Source organism: Cetorhinus maximus, chromosome 2 (assembly GCF_964194155.1).
Source record: "Cetorhinus maximus chromosome 2, sCetMax3.hap1.1, whole genome shotgun sequence".
Lineage (NCBI taxonomy): Eukaryota > Metazoa > Chordata > Chondrichthyes > Lamniformes > Cetorhinidae > Cetorhinus > Cetorhinus maximus.
The window spans coordinates 106,424,351-106,444,948 of record NC_135880.1 but is presented as its reverse complement, the minus strand read 5'-3'; the positions used below and the strand labels follow the sequence as shown (position 1 = coordinate 106,444,948).

At 45.7% G+C, this 20,598-nt stretch overlaps 1 protein-coding gene across 1 annotated transcript in view; it reads right to left on the bottom strand.

Annotated features, from left to right (window-relative positions):
• The window catches only part of ntrk2a (neurotrophic tyrosine kinase, receptor, type 2a), a 240,298-nt gene that overhangs the window by 114,188 nt on the left and 105,512 nt on the right, over nucleotides 1-20,598 (bottom strand). Inside the window, exon 12 of the mRNA XM_078567962.1 lies at nucleotides 49-237. Coding sequence (XP_078424088.1) covers nucleotides 49-237 — 189 coding nt within the window. The remainder of the gene's footprint in view (nucleotides 1-48; nucleotides 238-20,598) is intronic.

The window sequence follows — 20,598 nt, the reverse complement described above, 5'->3', positions numbered from 1 at the left end:
CTTTACATACATTTACACTTTGCAATGTGCTCATAATGAAATACTCACAAGTGTCAGGTTTGAGTAAACCATGAGAATTCCTGAAGTACTGCGGGTTTTCAATCACGGGGATCTTTGTCATTCCAATGATAACTGCATCAGGTCCACCTTCTGAGGAGGATGGAGTATTGCTGCCATTAGTTACGTGATGCAATGGACTGGCAGAATCATCATCAGTGCTGATTACTGAAGAAGGACCTAGGAATAGTTTAAATTCATCAACATTGTATACATAACAATGCAAATTCTTCACTAGCAGAATCAATGTAACAAAAATATATCAATCAAATCACAAGACTATAATATTTTGAAGGAAATAAATGGTAGATTTTACTTGGTGAAAATCTGTGCTCATCACTGTCGGATTGCCACTCGGCTCCTATTTACCTACTTTGCACCAGAGCTCCACATTTCTTACCCGGACTTCCGAACTGGGTCTCCTGAAAAATGTGGAGCACATCTGTTCAGGGATTCTTCCTTCGTAGTGTAGAAGCATCAGGGGAAACCAAGGCATACCCACTTTTTACGGCACGAGCTGCCATATTCCAGGAAGTTTAAATGTCCCAAAACAACTTTGACAAACTATGGGGAGAAGGTAAGTGTGTAAGATAAGTGGGTAAAGGGGTAGGATAGCAGGTGTGTATTTGAAGGGGTGGAGTGTGTTGGGGGGGTTGGGAGGGTAGTCAAGTGGTCAGGGAGGTAGTTGGGGGGGGGGTCTCAGGGTCAGAAGGTGGCCAGGGGGGTAGCTGGGGGAATCAGGGGGGTAGCTTGAATGTCAGGGTGTAATTGGGGGGTAATTGGATGGTAGGACAAGTAGTCAGATGGTCGGAGAGGCAGTTGGGGGTTTCAGGGTAGTCAGAGTGTAGGCGTTGTCAGGGGGCGGGAGAGGTGGATGGGGTGGTGGTTAGTTGGGGGGTCTAGAGGATAGTCTGGGGGGGTGGGAGGGTAGTAGTGGCTAGAAGGTAGAAGGTAGGGGGTTGTCAGGGGGGTTTGGGGTGGTAGTAGGGGGTTCAGTGGGGAGTCAGGGGGTCATGGGGGGGCGGTGGTCAGTAGTATAGTTACCCAGGAGTTAGAACTGGTTTTAATCCTTCTAACTTTTCCTGGATAAGTATTCTGGTATGTGAGTCGGAACCATCCACAGTCTTTGACTCTAGCTCAGTTTCAGAGGGTTGCAGATGAAAGAGAATTGCCCAATGGAAGTTGGTACATCTGGGGTATGACCATCTGAAAACGGGAAGATCTTGGCCATATTTTAACTTTCTGGAGCAATGTATCAGCTGTCCATTAAAGATTAAGCTCCAACTTTTACACCAAAAGAACTGAAAGCACGTTTTATGTAATAAACATGTTCCTGTATATACTGTTTATATTGCACTGCAAGATCTCAACTCCTCTACATGCCAAACTATACAATTCAGAAACAGGTTCAAAAAAGCTGCCACAGACACAGAAAAACTGGCAATCTTAAAACAATGCTAAGTCCTTGAAGTGGCCATAGCCTTACAGTGACTAAATAAAAGATTAATTTCCTTTATATTACATTAGATTTCAGAATTTTAATGCTGTTTTGGATCGCATGTTAGAATTCAATATGTTTGTCTGTGAAATGTGATAGCCTCGCCGATGACATATGAAAAGTAATTACAATGAGAGAGCATAGGAACATAAGCCTGCCTTGATCAAAGGTCCAGGAACACCCAATATTTCATCAGTTGTGTTTTTGAAATACACAGATAAAAAACAAAGAACTCAAAAATGCATTATTGCTCTAGATTTAGACATCAAAAGAGAGATATGAGCATAATTTATTTCATAGAGGGTTTGTGGGAAGACATTGCTGGAGATTTAGAGTTTTGATGTTTTTTAATGTATTTTTCAACAATCTGCTTTTGAAATCAAAATTGATGGTGAATGAAATGCATTAACTGTTCAGCTGAGGCTTCCATTTGCTGAATGTTCACTGGTCTGCGACCACCACAAACGCATCCTACGGGTCTGCACACGATTCCCAGGGAGTGCCTACATCCTTAACAAGTCTCAGATCCCTGACATATTGCAAGATCCAGAGGGGCTGCAGGGTTGGCTCCTCGAGGACAAGGGCTGCCCACAGAGGACGTGGCTGATGAAGGCTGCGCGGTGGCCTCAGGTTGCAACAGAGAGATGGTACAATGACGGTACAATGCCACAACCTGCAACTTGGCGGAGCAAACGATAAGCATCTTGAAAATGAGCTTCCAGTGACTCGACAGGTCAGGTGGAGCACTGCAATACAGTACCCAGAGGGTGTCGTGAATCATCGTCGCTTGCTGCGTGCTACACAACCTGTCGCTGCAATGGAGGGAGGACCTGGCTGAGGAACTATACGTCTCCTCCAGTGAGGAAGATGTCGAAGGCGATGAGGGTGATAAGGTCCTTGAAGGTGAGGATGACAGTGATGAGGGCATCGCACTGGCCAGATGAGGCACGTGTGGCTAGTGAAGTCCTCATAGCCGCAAGATTCGTGGAGGATGATGACAAGATGCAGTGAGGACAGTCCTGACATCGTGTCGTTCCATCTGTGAATGTTTGACTCCTGTGTGTCCGATGGCAGTGCACATACCCTAAGTGCTCAGGCTCACGTCATGGAGTTGCTGCAGAGGCCCTAATAATCTCTAGATTCCATGAGGATGATGGTGACATGCAGTGAGGATACTCCATAGATCTTCACATGGCCTCTGTCTGACTCCTGTCTGGCTGAGGACAGCTTGCTTTCGCTCTGCAATCAGGGTCATACCATGGAGACACAGCCATGAAACTCTAAATGCACCTGATCCTTTGTCAGCCTTCAGCACCCGACCCCTTCAGGAGCACAGCGTCACTGGTCACAGATGCTGAAGAAATGGGGGCCAGCCCCAACTCAAAGGTGCTGAGAGCACAAGAGAGAATGATGGAACTCTGTGATACCTGCCTACGACATTCTGGCAGCAATGACAAGCACCGTCAAGGTTTAGGCATCAGTAATGTTTCCAGGGAGTGTGAGGCCGGACCATCACTTTGGTCTGAAGGTTACACACTGCATAGGAAAGAGGTCCTGGACTGAGACACCTGCCTTTATCTTGTGCAGGAACCAAGGTTTCACATCTGAGTGACACAAACATTGCTCATCATAACAAGGAGCCATAAGCAGGGAGACATTCTTGGGAGTTTATTTACAATTGTGAACATTGTGTACAAGCGATTAACACCTGTGCCCATGCGGTGCAGCTACATCTTCTTAACCTTCCTAACCCTGCTGCTACGTCTTGGTGCTCCCCGGACATCCACAGTGGAGGCAGAGGCAGCCTGCTGACTGCTTTGCCCTGTTGTCTGTCATGACTTTAGTGGGTGTCCTCTAGACGGCCGAGACCTGGAGGACCTCAGCCTGCTTTGGGTGTCCTGCCATGGGCCAGGTGCACCCTCCTCGGCCTGTGGAGTTGGAGATGATGGGGTCACAGGAAGAGGGGATTTGGATCGGCCAGATTCACCTGGGTTGACAGCCCCAGGGTGTTGAGCTGCTGGCCTTCCTCCCTGTGGGTGCCCATGGGTGCCTGGCTGACTCCTTGAGGCAAAGGGGAATCTGGAGTGAGATTGAGCTGCCCCACACTCCTCTCACTTTGACACTGTTGGAGGCCAATTATGGCATCAGCGATGGAGTTCAGCCCACGCAGCAGTGCAGGATCGATGTTCTGGACCAAGGTCTCCATAGTGGCTGCCATCCTGCCAGTGTTGACCTTGGTGTGTTGGCATGCCGGCACTAACACCTCAGACTGAAGGTGGACGGACTCCTCCATCTTCCCCTGCAATCTGAGGGGTGCAGCGGACATCCCTTCCTGATGTTCCTATGATTGTCTTTGCAGCTCTAACAACTGATTGAGGACAAAGTCCAGAGGCTCATCATCTGACTCAGATTCAACAGATTCCTTGCCTCCAGCAGTCCTCCGAGTGCCGGCGACCTCAGATGTCCATGTCTCCGCCTGCTGTGGAGCAGGTTGTGTGCTGTGTTCATCAGATTGTGATCCTGAGGCTACTCTACATCTAGGTGCCACCGAGGTGTGTGTCACTGCACTGGTGGTGGGTGTGAGTGAGCACTGAGAGGAGCCCTCAATGGTGCTGCCCTCAAGGTCCTCTTCCAAGGTGCTCTTAGCTCTAGTGTTGGTGCCAAGGTTGCCTGAGGGCATCGTGGCAGATTTAAAGGAGAGAGGAAGTGGAGATTATTAGTGATTGGCAGCCACATTCCACACAGAACAGTGGATTCAGAGTAGCGTTGACAGAGGGATGATGTGGTGTAGGATCCTCACGTGGATGCTTGCCCCTGGCCTCACTGTCACCACAGGAATGGTCCATGCCCTCCCCGGCTAGCTGAATGGCGACTCTTAAACAGAATGAGGACCCTGATATCTGGCACTCCATCCCCGGTCTGGGACTTCTTCCAGCGATTGTGTGCAATCTTATCCTGCATAAAGACAGATGGAGAGAGTGTGAGCAAGGCACATGCCAGGCCAAATGAGAAGGATGCCAGGCATGCTTGAATGTCGAATGGAGCCATGGATGGGATGAGGAGGCGGTCTCCAGAGGAGATGAGGCCAGGTGGAGATGTGAGGGTGTGTGTGGGAGAGTGAGTGGTGATGTCCCTTGAGCTGCCATTGAATGTGTGATGGGCTTGTAAATGTGTGAGCTGAGAGTGATGAGATGGTTGACTTGCCCTGGTGGCATGGATAAATTCATACATCCGTTTTCTGCACTGGATGGCCCATCTCTTGTGTGCAGCATTGGCACTGACCACCTTTGTCACCGCCTCCCAAGCCAAATGGTAAGACTGATGGGCCTCCTGCAGCCAGAACCGAAGTAGAGGACATCACGGTTGGTCTCCCCGGTGTCCGAAAGGTGTCTCAGGGATGCGACACTGAATCAGGGGGCTGCACTATTCTTGGCTTTTGGGGCCATTTGTTCACTGGAGCAGTCCTGGGCTGCAAGCATTGAGAACTGTGCACGCAGCTGCAGCTTAAATATGGCAGCCAGAGTGAGGAAGCAGAAAGGCAACGGCATGGCGGGCAAATCAGAGGCTGCCCACCAGTGATCCGGCAAGACTTCCATGACTGCATAATTTATGAGGCAGGAAGGAGACGAGACGGCATGAAAATCTGCCATTGCGTTGGCAGATAAACCATCCCCCTTGGTTTAACATAGATTTATGATTTCTTTGGGCAGAATTTTCTGCCTGTCGGGGGGCTTGTGCAGGCGCGTTTGCGAGCGGGCGGGTTCTCGATTGGTGCCCGTGCCGCTATTTTATGTGGGCCGGCCCAGCGTGACAACCGCCCTGAAGCGCTGTGCACTCCCTGTGCGGGCAAGGGCGGGGGGGATTCCCTGAGTAGGTCTGTGTGCTCTTTGGCACATGTGCACAAAAGAGCCAACAGATCTCCCTGAGGCAAAGTGCTTTAAAAACTGTGCTGAATGGAGAAGAAAAAAATTATTGACATGTCCCCTCATGTGACACTGTCGCATGAGCTGGGACATGTCAATTACTTGAATGTTAAAACTTAATAAACATTTTTAAAAACCTCATGAAACCTCATTCTGCCCATGGATGAGGTTTCATGTTTTGTCGGAAGCCCGTCTGGGCTCCCGGCCTGCCCGCCAACTGTAAAGTTGGACAGGCACCCCTGACAATGACCTCAATTTGGTAATTAACAGGCCTTAATAGGCCTTTGACAGTTTGGCTGCGGGTCCGCCGAACTGAAAACCTAAAGGACGCGGGGTGACGTCGGGACACATGCCCGATGTCACCTCACGTCGTTTTACGCGTCGGAGAGAGGGCCCCGCCCCTGCACGCCAACCGGTAAATTCAGCCCTTTAACTCACTCGAGAAGTAGTTACAAATGCAAAAATAGTGATAGGTAGCATAGTGGCTATGTTACTGAACTAGTAATCCAGGCAGCCAGACAAATGCTCTGGAGATATGAGTCAAGTCCCACCATAGCAACTCTGGTATTTAAATTCAGGAAATTAAATAAATTGGAGAGCTCAGAGGTTAGCAGTTTAAAACTGAAATTCCACAGAGCTAGAAGCAAGGAACATGGACCTAAAGGAGTTTTGGGGAGAGCAGCAGAGCGACTGGAGCCCAGAGGGAGTGTGAGTGTAAGAAGTGAGGTAAAAGAAGCTTGAAATTGGCATCAGTGAAAGGGAAGGTGCAGATTGCTGGGGAAGTTTTTTATTGGTCTTTAATTTGTTTCTGTTAAGTTTAGTCAATCTATTAAAGAGATGGATGGCAGAACACCTCAATCCTGTCAAATGCACATAGTGTAACATGTGGCAACTCCAGGGAACCTCTCGTGAGAACCACATGTGCAGGAAGTGCTGTCATCTGGAGGAGCTCAAGCTCTGGTTTCAGATTCAGCAGCAGCTGTTGTCATGACGGTGCATCCGCCAGACTGAAAGCTATGCGGACAACACATTTCAAGAGGTGGTCACATCACAGCTTGATAATAAGAGAGGGAATGGGTAACTGTCAGGAAGTCAAGCAGGATCAGACAGATAGTGCAGGGGTTCTTTGAGTGCATCTCACTCTCCAACCAACATTCAGCTCCAGGGAATACAGCCAGATCCAAGTCCACGGTACCATGGGTGACTCAGTTCGGCAGGGGGTGTGGAGGAGGAGAGCCAGGAAAACAATAGTAATAGGAGATTCAATGGTTAGGGGGAAAAGCCAGGCATTTTTGCAGCCACAGGCGTGGTTCCAGGATATTATATTGCCTCCCTGGTGCCAGGGTCAAGGATGTCACTGAATGGTTGCAGAACATTCTGAGGGGGATGGGTGAACAGCCAGCTGTCATGGCCAAAATTGTTCCAGTGACATAGGTAGAGAGAGGGATGATGTCCTGTGGGCAGATTTTAGGAAGCTAGGAAAGAAATTAGAAAGCAAGCCTCAAAGTTAGTCATCTCTAGGTTATTCCTGATGCTATGCGTAGTGCATGCAGGAATAGAAGATAGTGCAGCTGAATGTGTGTGGCTGGCAGGATGGCTATAGATTCCTAGGGCATTGGGGCCAGTTTTGGGGCAAGTGGGACGTATACATGCCAGATGGGTTGCACTTCAGCAGCAATATCTTCGCAGGGAGAGTTTAAGCTAGCTTGGCGGGGGAATGGGAACTTGAGTGCAGATTCAGAAAGAAGAGAGCCAAAGCTGGAAGTAAAAGGCAGGAAATTCATAAACATATAAGGCCAAGGAAACAAAGGCTAGAAAATAGACAATGAGGGAGTTATTCAATGATTAGTGATATAGACTTCAATGAAAGGAGTTCAATGAATAAGGCAGATGAGCTGAGGTCACAGATAAGTACACTTATAAGTATGATATCATAGCTATTACTAAAATGTGGCTTAAGAATGGCAGAATTGGCAGCTCATTACTCCTGGGGCAGGATTTTGCCCTTGGCAGGGATGCTTGGCGGTTACGGTCGGGAAGCCAACCGCCGCCCATGATTGGCTCCACACTGTGATTTCATGCTGGAGGGCCAATTAAGGCCTGCCCAGCATGGAACGTGAGCGGCAGGGCTGAGCGCTGCCTGTGCGGGCAGGGGGGAGGAGGGCGAGCGGGCCTAGCTCAATCTTCACGTATGCTTGCAAAAGTGGAGCTGCCTCAGGGAGATGAAGCGCTGTTGAAAAAAAAAGGAAGTAAAATTGTCATAAAACAGGTCCCCTTATATGACTCTGTCACATGAGCTGGGACATGTTTTTAATTCAAAAATAAAACTTTTAGTTAATGTTTATTTGCTTTAGGAAACCTCATCCCCTCCGTGGTTGAGGTTTCCTAAAAAACATAAAGGCCGCTTGGCCTTTTCGTCTGCCCGCCAACCATAAGGCTGGACGGGCAGCGTAAATTTGAATTTAATTAGCTTCTTAATGGCCTTAATAGGCCTTTAAATTGTTGGCGGGCGCACAGTCGACTCTGGCGTGTGCCCACTGAACAAAATAACACGAGACTGCGCAATGACGTCAGGACGCTCGCCCGATGTCATCGTGCGTCATTTTACACTCGGGCATGTTGGGTGTGTGCCCGCACGCTGAGCATAATATTCTGTCCCTGGTTACAGGATTTTCATACAGGATAGAGAAGGGGATAATAAAGGAGGAGAAGAGGTCACAATATTGGTCAAATAAACAATTACAGCAGTGAGGAGGGCTTGTATTCATGAAAGGGAATCAAATGAGGCCATATGTGTTGAACTGAGGAAGAAAAATGGGTAATCACACTGCTGGGAGAATACTATAGAGTCCTAAAGTGTCAGAAGGAGATAGAAGAGTAAATATATCAGCAAATTGCTGGGAAGTGCAGAAACAATAGGGCAATAGTGGTAGAGGCTTTCAACCATCCTCATGTTAACTGGAATAAATTAAGTGTAAAAGGTATAGAGAATGCAGAATTATTAAAAAGCATTCAAGAGATTTTTTTAGACAGTATGTAGCAAGACAAACAAGAGCTGGGGCAGTTCTGGACTTTAGGGAATTAATCTGGGCAGGTGCAAGGTGTATAAGTGAGAGAGTATTTTAGTGGTAATTATCATAATTCAGTTGGATTTAGAGTAGTTATGGGAAAGGATAAAGAAAGTCCAAGAGTACAATTTTAACTAGAGAAAGGCTGACTTTACGAAGCTGTGATGTGATTTGGCAAAAATGGGCTGGAAACAACTACTTGAAGGTAAATCAGTGAGTGAGCAGTGAGAGGCATGCAAGGAGGAGATAAAGAGGGTTCAGATATGCTGAGAACAATATGTTCCCACAAAGAAAAAGGGTGGGCCTCACAAATCTAAACTCCTCGGGATGTCAAAGAGCAAACAGAGTAGGATGAGGCAAAAAGACAAAGCCACCGGCAGATGCCAATGGCTCAGTATTGCAGCAAGCCTAGAGGAGTATAGAAAGTACAGGAGCAAAATTAAAGAGGGAGTTAGGAGAGCAAAGAGCGAGCATGAAGAAAACATTGTAAAGTAAAATTAAGGAAAATCCAAAGATTTTATAAATACACAAAGAGCAAAGGGATAACTAATGAAGGAATTGGACCAATGAGATGGTAACTTGTAGGGTAACTGGAGGAAGGTAATGGAGATGGAAGGTGTGGCCATGGTTCTTAATGAATACTTTGCATCTGTTTTCATGAGAGAAGGATATAGCAGATATTATAGTTAAAGAAGAGCAGGAGTATGTAATATTGGATGTGATAAACATAGTGAGGGTGGAAATATTAATGTGTTTAGCATCCTTGAAAGTGAATAAATCACCAGGCTCTGATGAATTGTGGATGCTGAAGGAAGCAAGGGGAGAAATAGCAGAGACTTTGACCATCATTTTCAAATCCTCTCTAGCTATAGGTGTGGTACTGGAACACTAGAGGACTGCAAACATTGTACTGTTGTCTAAAAAGGAAGGGATGGACTGAGTGATTATGAGCCAGTCAGCCTAACCTTGGTAGTGAGCAAGTTATTGGAAAAATTCTGAGACAGTATAAATTGTCATTTAGAAAGGCACAGATTAATCAAGGAGAGTCAGCACAGATTTAAGGGAAGGTCCTAGCTGACTAACTTGATTGAATCTTTTGAGGAGGTAACGAGGAGAGTTGATGAGGTTAGCACATTTGATGTGTCTGCATAGATTTCAGAAGAGCTTTTGACAAAGTCCCTATGGCAGGCTGGTCAGAAAATTAAAAGACCATGGGCAGAATCTTCTGTTCGGCTACCCCACGACGCGTAAAATGACACACAGTGACGTCAGGCATGCATCCTGACCTCACCGCGCGTCATTCTGATCTTCCCTTCAGCAGGCGCTTGCCAAATTGTCAAAGGCCTGTTAAGGCCATTAATCAAACAATTAAGACAATTGAGAAAGCTGCTTGTTCAACCTTAAGGTTGGCTGGCAGGCAAAGAGCCCAAGTGGCCTTCGCATTTTTCATGAAACCTCATCCACAGGTGGGATGAGGTTTCATGAAGGGTTTATAATATTAATAAATATCTCTGGAACATTTGAAAAACATGTCCCAGCTCATGTGACACTGTCATATGAGGAAACACGTGTAAATGATTATTTAGGTTCTCTATTCAAAGTTCATATTATGAAATTAATCTCCCTGAGGCAGCTCCATGCCACAGGGAGAATTCAGCGCTCTTTCACGCGCATGTGACTCTCTCTCTTGCCCCCGCCCTCACAAGTAGCGCTGAGTGCTTCCGAGTCCGTGTCATGCTGGGAGGGCCTTAATTGGCCCACCCACACAAAATGGCGACACGCAGCCGATCACGGGTGGCAATCGGCTCCGCGCCCGCTCACGCACGCTCCCAACCAGCCTGCCCAACAGGGAGAAAATTCTCCCCCATGGGATCTAAGGGTAAGTGACAAGTTGGATCCAAATTTGGCTCAGAAGCAAAGGATAAAGGTTGACAGGTGTCGCTTGAAGTCTGCTTCCAGTGGGGTTCCACAGGGCTCACCACTGGGTCTCTTGCTGTTCATGGTATATATCAATTAAATTTAAATGTAGAGGGCATGATTAACGAGTTTGCAGATGATACTAAAATTGGTTGATAGTCAGGAAGAAAGCTGTAAATGGAAGAAAATATCAATGGGCTGGACAGATGGGCAGAAAATGGCAAATGGAATTCACTCCAGAGAACTGTAGGTAATGAGTTTGGTGAAGACAAAGGAATATACAATAAATGGTAGGATTCTGAGAAGTGTAGAGGAACTGACCTTGGCGTGCATGTCCACAGATCCCTGAAGGCAGCAGTATGGGTAGAAAAGATGGTCAAGAAAGTATCTGGATTACTTTCTTTTAGTGGCCAAGGCCTAGAATAGGAGAGCTGTGAGGCTATGCTAGAACTATATAAAACACTAGTTAAACAACCGCTCACATACTCTGACAGCTCTAGTCACTGCATTATAGGAAGGATATGACCGCATTTGAGAGGGTTCAGCATAAATTTACAAAGGTGGTGCCAGGAGTGGAAAATTGTAGCTATGAGGATAGATTGGATAGGTTGGGTTTGTTTTCTTTGGAACAGGGGAGGCCAAGGGGAGATTTAATTGTGGTGTGTATAATTATGAAGGGCCTAGATAGAATGGATAGGAAGGGTTTATTCCATTAGCAGCGAGGTCAATAACCACAGAAAATGATTTTAAAGTAATTGTTAGAAGGAATAGAGAGAGCATTTTTTTTTCACCCAGAGGATGTTGGGAGTCTAGAACTCACTGTCTGACAGGGTGATAGAGGCAGAAATCCTCAGCACATTTCAAAAATACTTGGAAATGCACTTGAGGTGCCATAACCTCCAGGGCTACAGAACAAGAGCTGTAAGGTGGTATTAGGTCAGATAGCTCTTTTGCGCCTGACATGGTTATGATGGGCCAAATGGTCACCTTCTGTGCAGTAAATTTATTAACTGGGTTTAACAGGCCTCTGTGGTCCCAGTCCCCTGACTAAAAAGCCTGGTGGGAGCCCAGCCCCACACTGAATGGCTGCCCTGCATCCATTTAATGATGTGAGAAGCCAATTGGATGGCCAGCAGCTCTACAGCCCCAGCCACACTACAGGAGTGGTGGCCACTCCTGCGACTGCATCCAGTCCCAGACACTGAAGAGCCAGAAACCAGACGTGAGTTAAGGACTGGGAAGGTCGATCGCCAGGCCCAGGCTAGGAGCCCCAAAAAAGGGGATAAGGGTGCTTGGGGGTCAAGATTGACAAGCCGGGCTGGACGGGGGTGGTGGAGGGTAAAGGGGAGGTGTGGAACAACCTTGGGGCAGCACCTCTGATGGGTCCACGGGGCCTACATAGGAGCTCCTCATCCCTTTACCCACCACCAGCCCACGCAATTAAAGCTGCCGTACTTCATATATGGCATGAGCCTAAGTTGCCACTTCAGGGCCTCAGCTGACCCAAAGGCGGGTGAGCTGCCAAACAGATCCCCCACCACACTTATAATTGTGGAGGGGTCAGGGGCAGACGGGTAGCCAGTCAGCATAGTGCCACGTGATTTTACGTGCCCCCTCGCTTTCACACCTATCAGCGAGAGAGCATAAAATCCAGCCCTATGTTTACGTGAACCATAAGTGAAAAATTTCAAGACCTTGCAGATACCAACTGCTTTAAGCTGACATAGACACTTCTGTTGATAGTAATATTTTTAAAATCATGTTCAATTTTCTGCTAAAGTTACTAAAAAACAGGAAAAATTAAATTGTTATTTTCTAGTCGATCAAGTTGATTCTGTAATCTTTTTGTACACAAGTATTCTGGATCATTATCCCAGTTAAAATCACAACTCGTAAATTTATAACCAAAACTAAGGTAAAAAGGACTTTTTGGGACTATGATGCAATTTTCTTTATTTTAAGTCCAGCTTGACTGAACTAAAAATGTGACATTTGTCATGAGTACTAACAGTTTCTATGGGTGGAATTTTCTGTGCCTGCTGGCGTCAGGTGTGTTCAGCGGTGTGAGTGGACAATATGGCAAAAATGCCAAAAATCGGTTTCACGACACCGTGAAACCAGTTTGCGATCGTCCGCTCTGCCTGTCAATGGTGGGCTACGTTTCCCACCATCGGATCTCGGGCGCTCATTGTAATACATCCGCATATATCCGCATATCATTATAAGCCCAGCTTGCTGGAATCATCCCCCAATGTTGGATCATGCGGGCATGTCGATGTGATTGGACGCTGATGTGTTTCACAACTGTACATAAGCGACATGCACTTGCCGAGCTGCACTTTGCTCAGGACTTCAAGGTTTGTTTGCCTACCTTGCTTCGGGCAGCACTCGCAGTCATCAGGGCCAGGCTTCGCAGATAACACTTTTAGGAGGGCTTCCGGACAGGTCTCTACCTACCAGACCAACCATAAGGCGGGGGAGGCTTTTCAACAGCTGCAGAGCTCGGGCTTGCTTGGGGAAGGGGGAGAAGTGGCCACAGGCAAGGGAAGAGGCTGCAGGGTAAGGGCTGTACTGGGGAAGGAGGATATCCCAGGGTGTGTGTGGGGGTACATGTTGATCTATGCAAGTTGCCTAAGGATGGTGAGGGGTGAGAAGGCAGTCTCCAGAGGAGATCAGTTGGAGATGTGAGGGTGTGTGACAGTGAGTGGTGATGTCCATTGAGCTGGCAGTGAGTGAGATGCCAATGAATGTGTGATGACCTTGTGAGTGTGTGAGTTTAGAGTGATGAGATGGTTGCCTTACCCTGGCAGCCCGGATGAGATCATTCATCCTCTATTTGCATTGGGTGGCCAACCTCTTCTGTGCAGCATTAGCACTGATCACCACTGCCATCACCTCCAAGCTGGAGTGGAAATGTTGCTGCCCCTCCTATGAACAGAGCAGGGTAGAGGATATCATGGTGCACCTCCACAGCCCCAAAAGGTGCTCAGGGGACACGTTACTAAACCAGGAGGCTGCAATCTTCTTAACTTTTGGAGCCATGTCTCTTTTGCAGCAGTCCTGGGCTGGAAGCACTGAGAGGTGTGCATGCGGCTGCACTTTAATTTTGGCGCCCGGCGTGATGAAGCAGTGAGGTGGGGGCGTGGTGAGTGAATGGGAGCCCACCCACCATCGAAACGGCATGTTTCCCAGGAATGCATAATTAATGAGGTGGGAATGGGATGATACGGCGTGAAAAGCCACTATTGCGCCCGGCAAGTAATATGTCCTTTTTCCCGCCTGCTACCACACTTAGTGCAAATCTGGGACGATTCCGCCTTATATCTTCATTTACTCCTTATTTTCTGAAACAGCCTTTCTGGTTATCAGACAAGCAGGTCATAGCAATGGGTCTATATTTGCCTGGGCCAGCAGAGCAATTTTGGATCAAATGCTACTGTTACAGGCATTTCTCCAGATGCCTGCCTTCCTGGGAGGGTGGTGCTTATGGTTAGAAGCAGATTTTCACCAGTAACATAGTTTTCAAAGTTTATTTGATGCTAGTTTTTTTGAAAAAGTATTCTGGTGTTCTGTTCAAGATGATGCCAATAGTTTGAGAGTCAGCATTTTAGTAGGTGGTGGTGCTCTTCTGTGTCCTGACATTCTACTGGGATGCAACTGATGCCCCTGGTAATCCAGCAGTGATCACGCTTACAACCTCGGAAGCAACTGATCAGGTACCTGGAGCACAATAATGCCACCAGGGGCAAATGCTCCAAATTACAAGTGCCCTTTGACCCTGTCTGTCCGCTGCTGCCCACCTTGAACCCCAAGTTGTAAAATTCTGTTCCGCATAGCAACACATCTCTGAAGCCTTCAACCAGGGAAATGTTGTTTCTGTGTTATTGAGGGATTCATCAAAGGTTATTTTTGAATTTTAATGGTTATAAATGCAGCTATTTAGCAAACTGCTGGTTTCAAAGAATTTAATGGCATTTAGCAGAAAGCAATTTTGAAAATGCAATAATAATAGTTTACCAAAAATGTATTACATTGATTACCAGGAATTTTCTAACTTAAATCAAATGCTAATTTCTGAAAGAGTGTGTAAGTGCTGTGTCATTCTGATTAAATAGGGTCACTTAATTGTCAAAGTCAGAATGAACAATCACTCATTACACCCAGTATTGATTTTCTTTACCAAAATGCTGCTTCACATTTTACTAGCTTCCAAGAACATTTTCCCTTTCTCTCCCCAATTCTCTACAGTCCAGTGTTTGTCCTCCTCTCCACATGGTCCTGTATACTGCAGCTCCAAAAGGCCAGCAGCCCTCTGGCGCCTTCCCCAACTAACTCTCCCTCACACACGATCCTAGGCGAAGTATCAACATGTTATCTTACTCTGCCTGTGCCCTCCTAACGTCATGTATGCCTTTCTAGCAGTGGTCCCTGACTACAAATCAGGTGTTAGTTCTCCCCTTCTTCATCTCAGGACATTAATTGGTAATGGTAATGGACAAGTAGCTCACCTCCTGACTCCGCAAAGTCTGTCCACCATCTACAGGGTACAAGTCAGGAGTGTGATGGAATATTCCCCACTTGCTTGGATGAGTGCAGCTCCAATGACACTCAAGAAGCTAGACACCATCCAGGACAAAGCAGCCCGCTTGATTGGCATCACATCCACAAACATTCACTCCCTCCACCACCAACGCACAGTAGCAGCAGTGTGCACCATCTACAAGATGCACTGCAGGAATTCATCAAGGCTCCTTAGACAGCAGCTTCCAAACCCACGACCACTACCATCTAGAAGGACAAGGGCAGCAGATAGATGGGAACACCACCGCCTGGAAGTTCCCCTCCAAGCCACTCACCATCCTGACTTGGAAATATATCGCCGTTCCTTCACTGTTGCTAGGTCAAAATCCTGGAACTCCCTCCCTAACAGTACTGTGGGTGTACCTACACCACATGGACTGCAGCAGTTCAAGAAGGCAGCTCACCACCACCTTCTCTAGGGCAATTAAGGATGGGCAATAAATGCTGGCCCAGCCAGTGAAGCCCACATCCCATGAATGAATACAAAAAACACCTTTCCAGTATGTACAACTGATTCACTTTATCAACATAACCCCTGAAAGAATTGCAAGGCCAATTCTGGCTTCCAGCTGGGAAAGTGAGATTGTGGAAGTAGTCCTAATATGTGCACTTTCTACATTTCAAGATACATCTGTAATTTCATAACTTCAAAATAACCAGTTTAAAACTGACAGAAAAATAATCACTGTAAAGTACCTATTACAAATCCTATTTTAGTCTTCTTACGAGACATACAAGGAAAATTTAGCTCAAAGAAAATTTCAGGAGTGTGAGAAGATCTAACCTTATCTTGATCTGGCATCTCAAGTTACAGAATTTAAAATTGAATTTTTAAAAAGTAGAGAGAAAAATAAAGAATGGTGCTGGTCATGAAAAGTAAAAACGAAGATTTTGGCCAGACCTCCTCATCACACTGCAGATGGAACTGCTCGTTATTGTAATAAGCTTCAAGCAGCATTAACGCATACATCGCAGGAAGACCCCAGACCTACTCGGAAACAATAGATGATGGGACGGACCCTGAATATGAACAGGTTCCACCCCAACATGCTGATTTCCTGAAGTTAAAATGCCATTCAGCACCAATGTTGTACTGGAGATGGTGCGCACAATTGTGAACCTTGACATGATGCTGTGCCAAGATGGTGTATAACCACTTAGCACATTGATATGACATTACTTTGTCTGCTAATTCAAGGTGCATTTATTTTTATAATATAATTTCCCTTATAAAATAATTGATCAAGTGATTGTGCCTAAAAACGTTGCGTACTTATAAATTAATACACAACGTCATTCCAAGGTAATAATCTTCTTTGTGATACAAAGGCGTCGATAGTTAAATTTATAAACTCTACCCCATGCCCATCCCAACCCACCACCAACATAAAACTATTTTTAGCCAGAAAAGGGTATTTGTTTTTAAATGAGACCATGTGGAAGAAAAGGTTAAGCTTCTCCTAAATTATACATACACAATTGTTTTTTGATCACTGAAAGTGATGGTTTAGGGCCAAATAAGAGGAGTGCTGTGACAGAACAGTATTATTCCACTGTAAGGAAAAACCACACACAAGAAGATTGAGCTAGAAAAGTGTGGTGACAGTGACTCTTTCACCTAGTAGCTGAAGTGCTTAACTACGTCTGACTGATAGTTCAGAGAGGAACCATGTCATATAAAAATTTTTTATGTAATTGTGGGAATTAGAAAGTTTTGTTTCCCCAAAAGTATCCATAATTTTGAAAACTAAAACCATTTAAATACCAAGGATGCTAAATTCATGCTGCCTGTTCATTTCAATGATTTCAGCATCCAGTCAATGTTAACCATGCTGTTGATTGGCTGGATGCATCAATGGGGAGGCATATTGTGAGTGCCTAGCACCAGTTAAGGCTAAGCTGTACCGCTTAAAGGGGAGCTGCAGTGTGGCAGCAGCAGTTGCTGAGAGTTGAGTTCCAAAATGGCACCACTGGCATCAAATCAGTGCTGTAAGCAGATTGGCGTCATGATCTGTCTCCTCTGCATATTTCCAGCAGATGTTCACAGTGTGTGGGTTCTAACGCCCTAACCAATGTGCCTTTCAGCACGGTTCACCTCAAAAATGCGTGCGTGTAGCGAACGCCATTTTGGAGCTCTAAGGGCACGTGTAGAAACAAACATTGGGCAGAATCAAATCTGATTTCTCACCCTAAATTCCACTGTAGCTTTATATTCTAGTCCAGTTATGCTGTCAAAATAGGATACTGTCACTTTAATTATTCACCTTCCACTTTTACAAGAATGTACTTAAAATGAACTCAAGCTTATGAAATTGTCCACTAGCAGTAAAACTGTTAATGGGCTCAATTTGATAGATATTTGTGCAAAAAGGCAATCACAGGTCATGGTCCCCATATGTTATCACAGAATAATGGATGGAACAGTAATGTATGGTTACCAGCAATCAAACGAAAGCCAGAACATGTTGAAAATATAACATCCTAAACGACTGCTACCCAGTGGAAGAGGGAAACGCTACTGGAAAAGTTATCCAATTATATTTTTACTTTCATTTTATTCTCACCAATTCTCTTGCTGCCTCCCCATTCATAAGGTGTCGACACTTAACTAGGGTGCCGTTCAATGGTTCCTCTGCTACCCCACCCAAGTGGTGATTAATTCTTTGGTAAATCATAACAATGAGAATCAGAAGGTAAAGAATTCAAAACCAATCCTGATCCTGTCCTCACCTGTGATGTCTGGATTTGATTGTAAGGGACAGAAATTCATCCCTTTGCAGGTTCCCATGCCCAGTAAAAGGCATGTCATATTCATAACTTTAAACATGGACTGTGATTATATGGAAGGTTCTGGAACTGCCTTTATTTATTTAAAAATGGACACTGATGAAGTATTAAGATGGCTGCCAAGGGGGTCAGGTGACTTTTACAACTTCAACCCAGGCTATCAAGCTTCCAGAAGGTTCTGATTTGGATCATACTGGGTGGGTGTCTCCCCCTAGACAGCAGTCATTTGCGGAACTCATGCCATTGTTTGAAGTTTACTCCAAAACGTAGAGTGAATGGATTCCTTGACTCTATGGCCTGAATTTTTTGATTATCGGGCACATGTCATCAGTGGGCCTGGGAGCAGATGGGAAACGGGCCCCCAACTGTGATCGGCTGCCAAACGTGATTTCACACTGGCTAGCCAATTAACGGCCAACCAGCTTCAACCACATGCTGAGAAAGGCACTGCCGGTGGGGGCGAGAAGAGGGCAGTCGCTGACGTCACTGCGGGTGCTGGTGAGCGCTTCCACTAAGCTCCCTGAAGGCAGACAGCTGCCTCAGGGAGCTGCAGATCTCCACAGAATAAACAAAACAAAAATGCTGCAAAATATGTCCATGAAGCACAGTCAAGCACCTGAAAGCATACCTCATAAAAAACCAGTCCCGAGATATCTCTATTTATTTCCCCACGGAGATTTCATCCGGCCCTGGGTCGAGGTTTGAGCAAAGATGTAAAGGCCGCCTGGCCGATTGGCCCGTCCGCCAACTGTAAAAGTGGATAGTCCATGAAAAATCATTTGCAATTGCCTCCGTAATGAGCTTAATTGCTCGCTTAATTATTGGCAGGTGGCTTCCAACTGCCACATGTGCCCACTGAGCAAGATATCGCTCGAGTGCGTGGTGATGCCAGGACACTTGCCCGATGTCATCTCATGCTATTTTGTGGCTGGATGGGTCGGGTGTGTGCCCGCCCATGGGACATAAAATTCTGGCCCATGTCTCCAGGTTTGTAGTGTAACAAAGGAAAACTGATTAGACTAGTTATCCACAAGTTAAGTGTGAAAGACCACCACCGACTTTCTATTCTATTTCAACGGCCGTTAACCATTAGACTGAAACTGGTTTTCTAATACTGAAATCCTCTTATCCACAAACTCAGAAGTGACCTGAGGGCAATCTGCAGAGTAACTCAAACCAGACAACAGCTGCAGAAAAATGCTGTGCCACCTTTGCCTTTAAAGAACCGAAGGGCTTAAAAGTTTTATAAAAGTCTCCAGCCTGATTCCAAAACTCCAAGTTCACTTGTAAAGAAAATGGACCTCCTAACACAACAGCCATGAGTGCCTGACTACATGACCTTCTGAACATTCTTCTCTTGTAAGTAAACCTGACATCTGACTCCCAGCCATCTGAACTTAACTGATCTACAATAAGAGTGGGAAAATCTTCCTTCTTCACTGGACTCACAAAGACACATTAACTGTTAACTATTCTTTTGGTTTAGATTGCAGAAGTGCACTATCTTCTTTAATTGCATCTTTCTTGAGTGTATGGTATCTGACTGACGTGGCGTTTAGATCATTCAGGGTGAGTGTGTGAATAAATAATCCTCTTTATTTAAATCCACGCAAGTCTGCTGCTGGCACTTTTTAAGTTGACCACGCACTAAAGTTGGCTTTAAAAACACGCACATTTACCTTTCCAAAAATGAACTGCACTGATTATGGACAGAAGGGAAAGGAATTGGGGGGTTTCAGTTTATCTCTCCTCCTCTGTCCATAACACAGGCTTGTTGATTTTCTTACCACGTTAAAATATTTTTCTTATCATATTGAAGATGATGAGGAATTATATTTTTTATATTGTTATTTTATGATATGTAAAGATTCTATTTTTTTTTTCTTGGACTGTGGCTTTAAAATTGGACTCTGGCTTTTAAAACTGCCATGGCTGCAGTTGAAAGACATGTTGACTGGAACAAGATGAGGAATATACAATGTTGCTATCTCCTGGAACAGAGTATGCCAGGTTAGAAAAATTGGTGCCAGAAAGGGGTCCTGATCTAAGTGGAACTGCCTAGCAACACATTTTAATTGGTTCCTGATCTGGTGACCAATGGTTTGTGTGAATGGAGAGATCCTAGCCTGCAAAGAGAACACACCTAAAACCTCCCACTCCTGTGTGTGTAAGATTCCAGTAACTCTACAAGGCTAGCTAGCTGGCTTTTTCTTCATATCTCTGTAACCTGTTCTCCCTGAAGAACCCCCTGTCAAGAGGAAAAGGGGAAAATCAACAGTAGAGACATTGAAAAGCAAGTTTTCAACCAGTGAACAGACCGTAAGTACTGGAAGACCATCTCATGTCATTAACAACAAACTGCAAGGAATTTGGGAAGACATCAATCAAAATCAACCCATCTAATCCTATATTCCAGATTGGCGCTATTGAACTGTTTTATCTCACCCTTAAAATCCATGGGAAGAATTTTCCATCAGCGAGAGGGAGTGAGGCCCGCTCACTGACACATAAAATAACGCGGGATGATGTCGGGTGGAACTTGACGGAACTCGGAATGACGTCACCTTGCGTCATTTCCATTTTCAGGTCGGCGGGAGCTCAGCCGAGTTAGCTGTGCACCCACCGACCTGTCAACAGCCTATTGAGGCCATTGAAAAAGTAATTAACATCATTAATGGACCTGCCCGTCAACCTTAACGTTGACGGGCAGACCAAGTACCCCGGCGGGCAAAAGAAAAAACATGAAACCTTATCCACCGGTGGGATG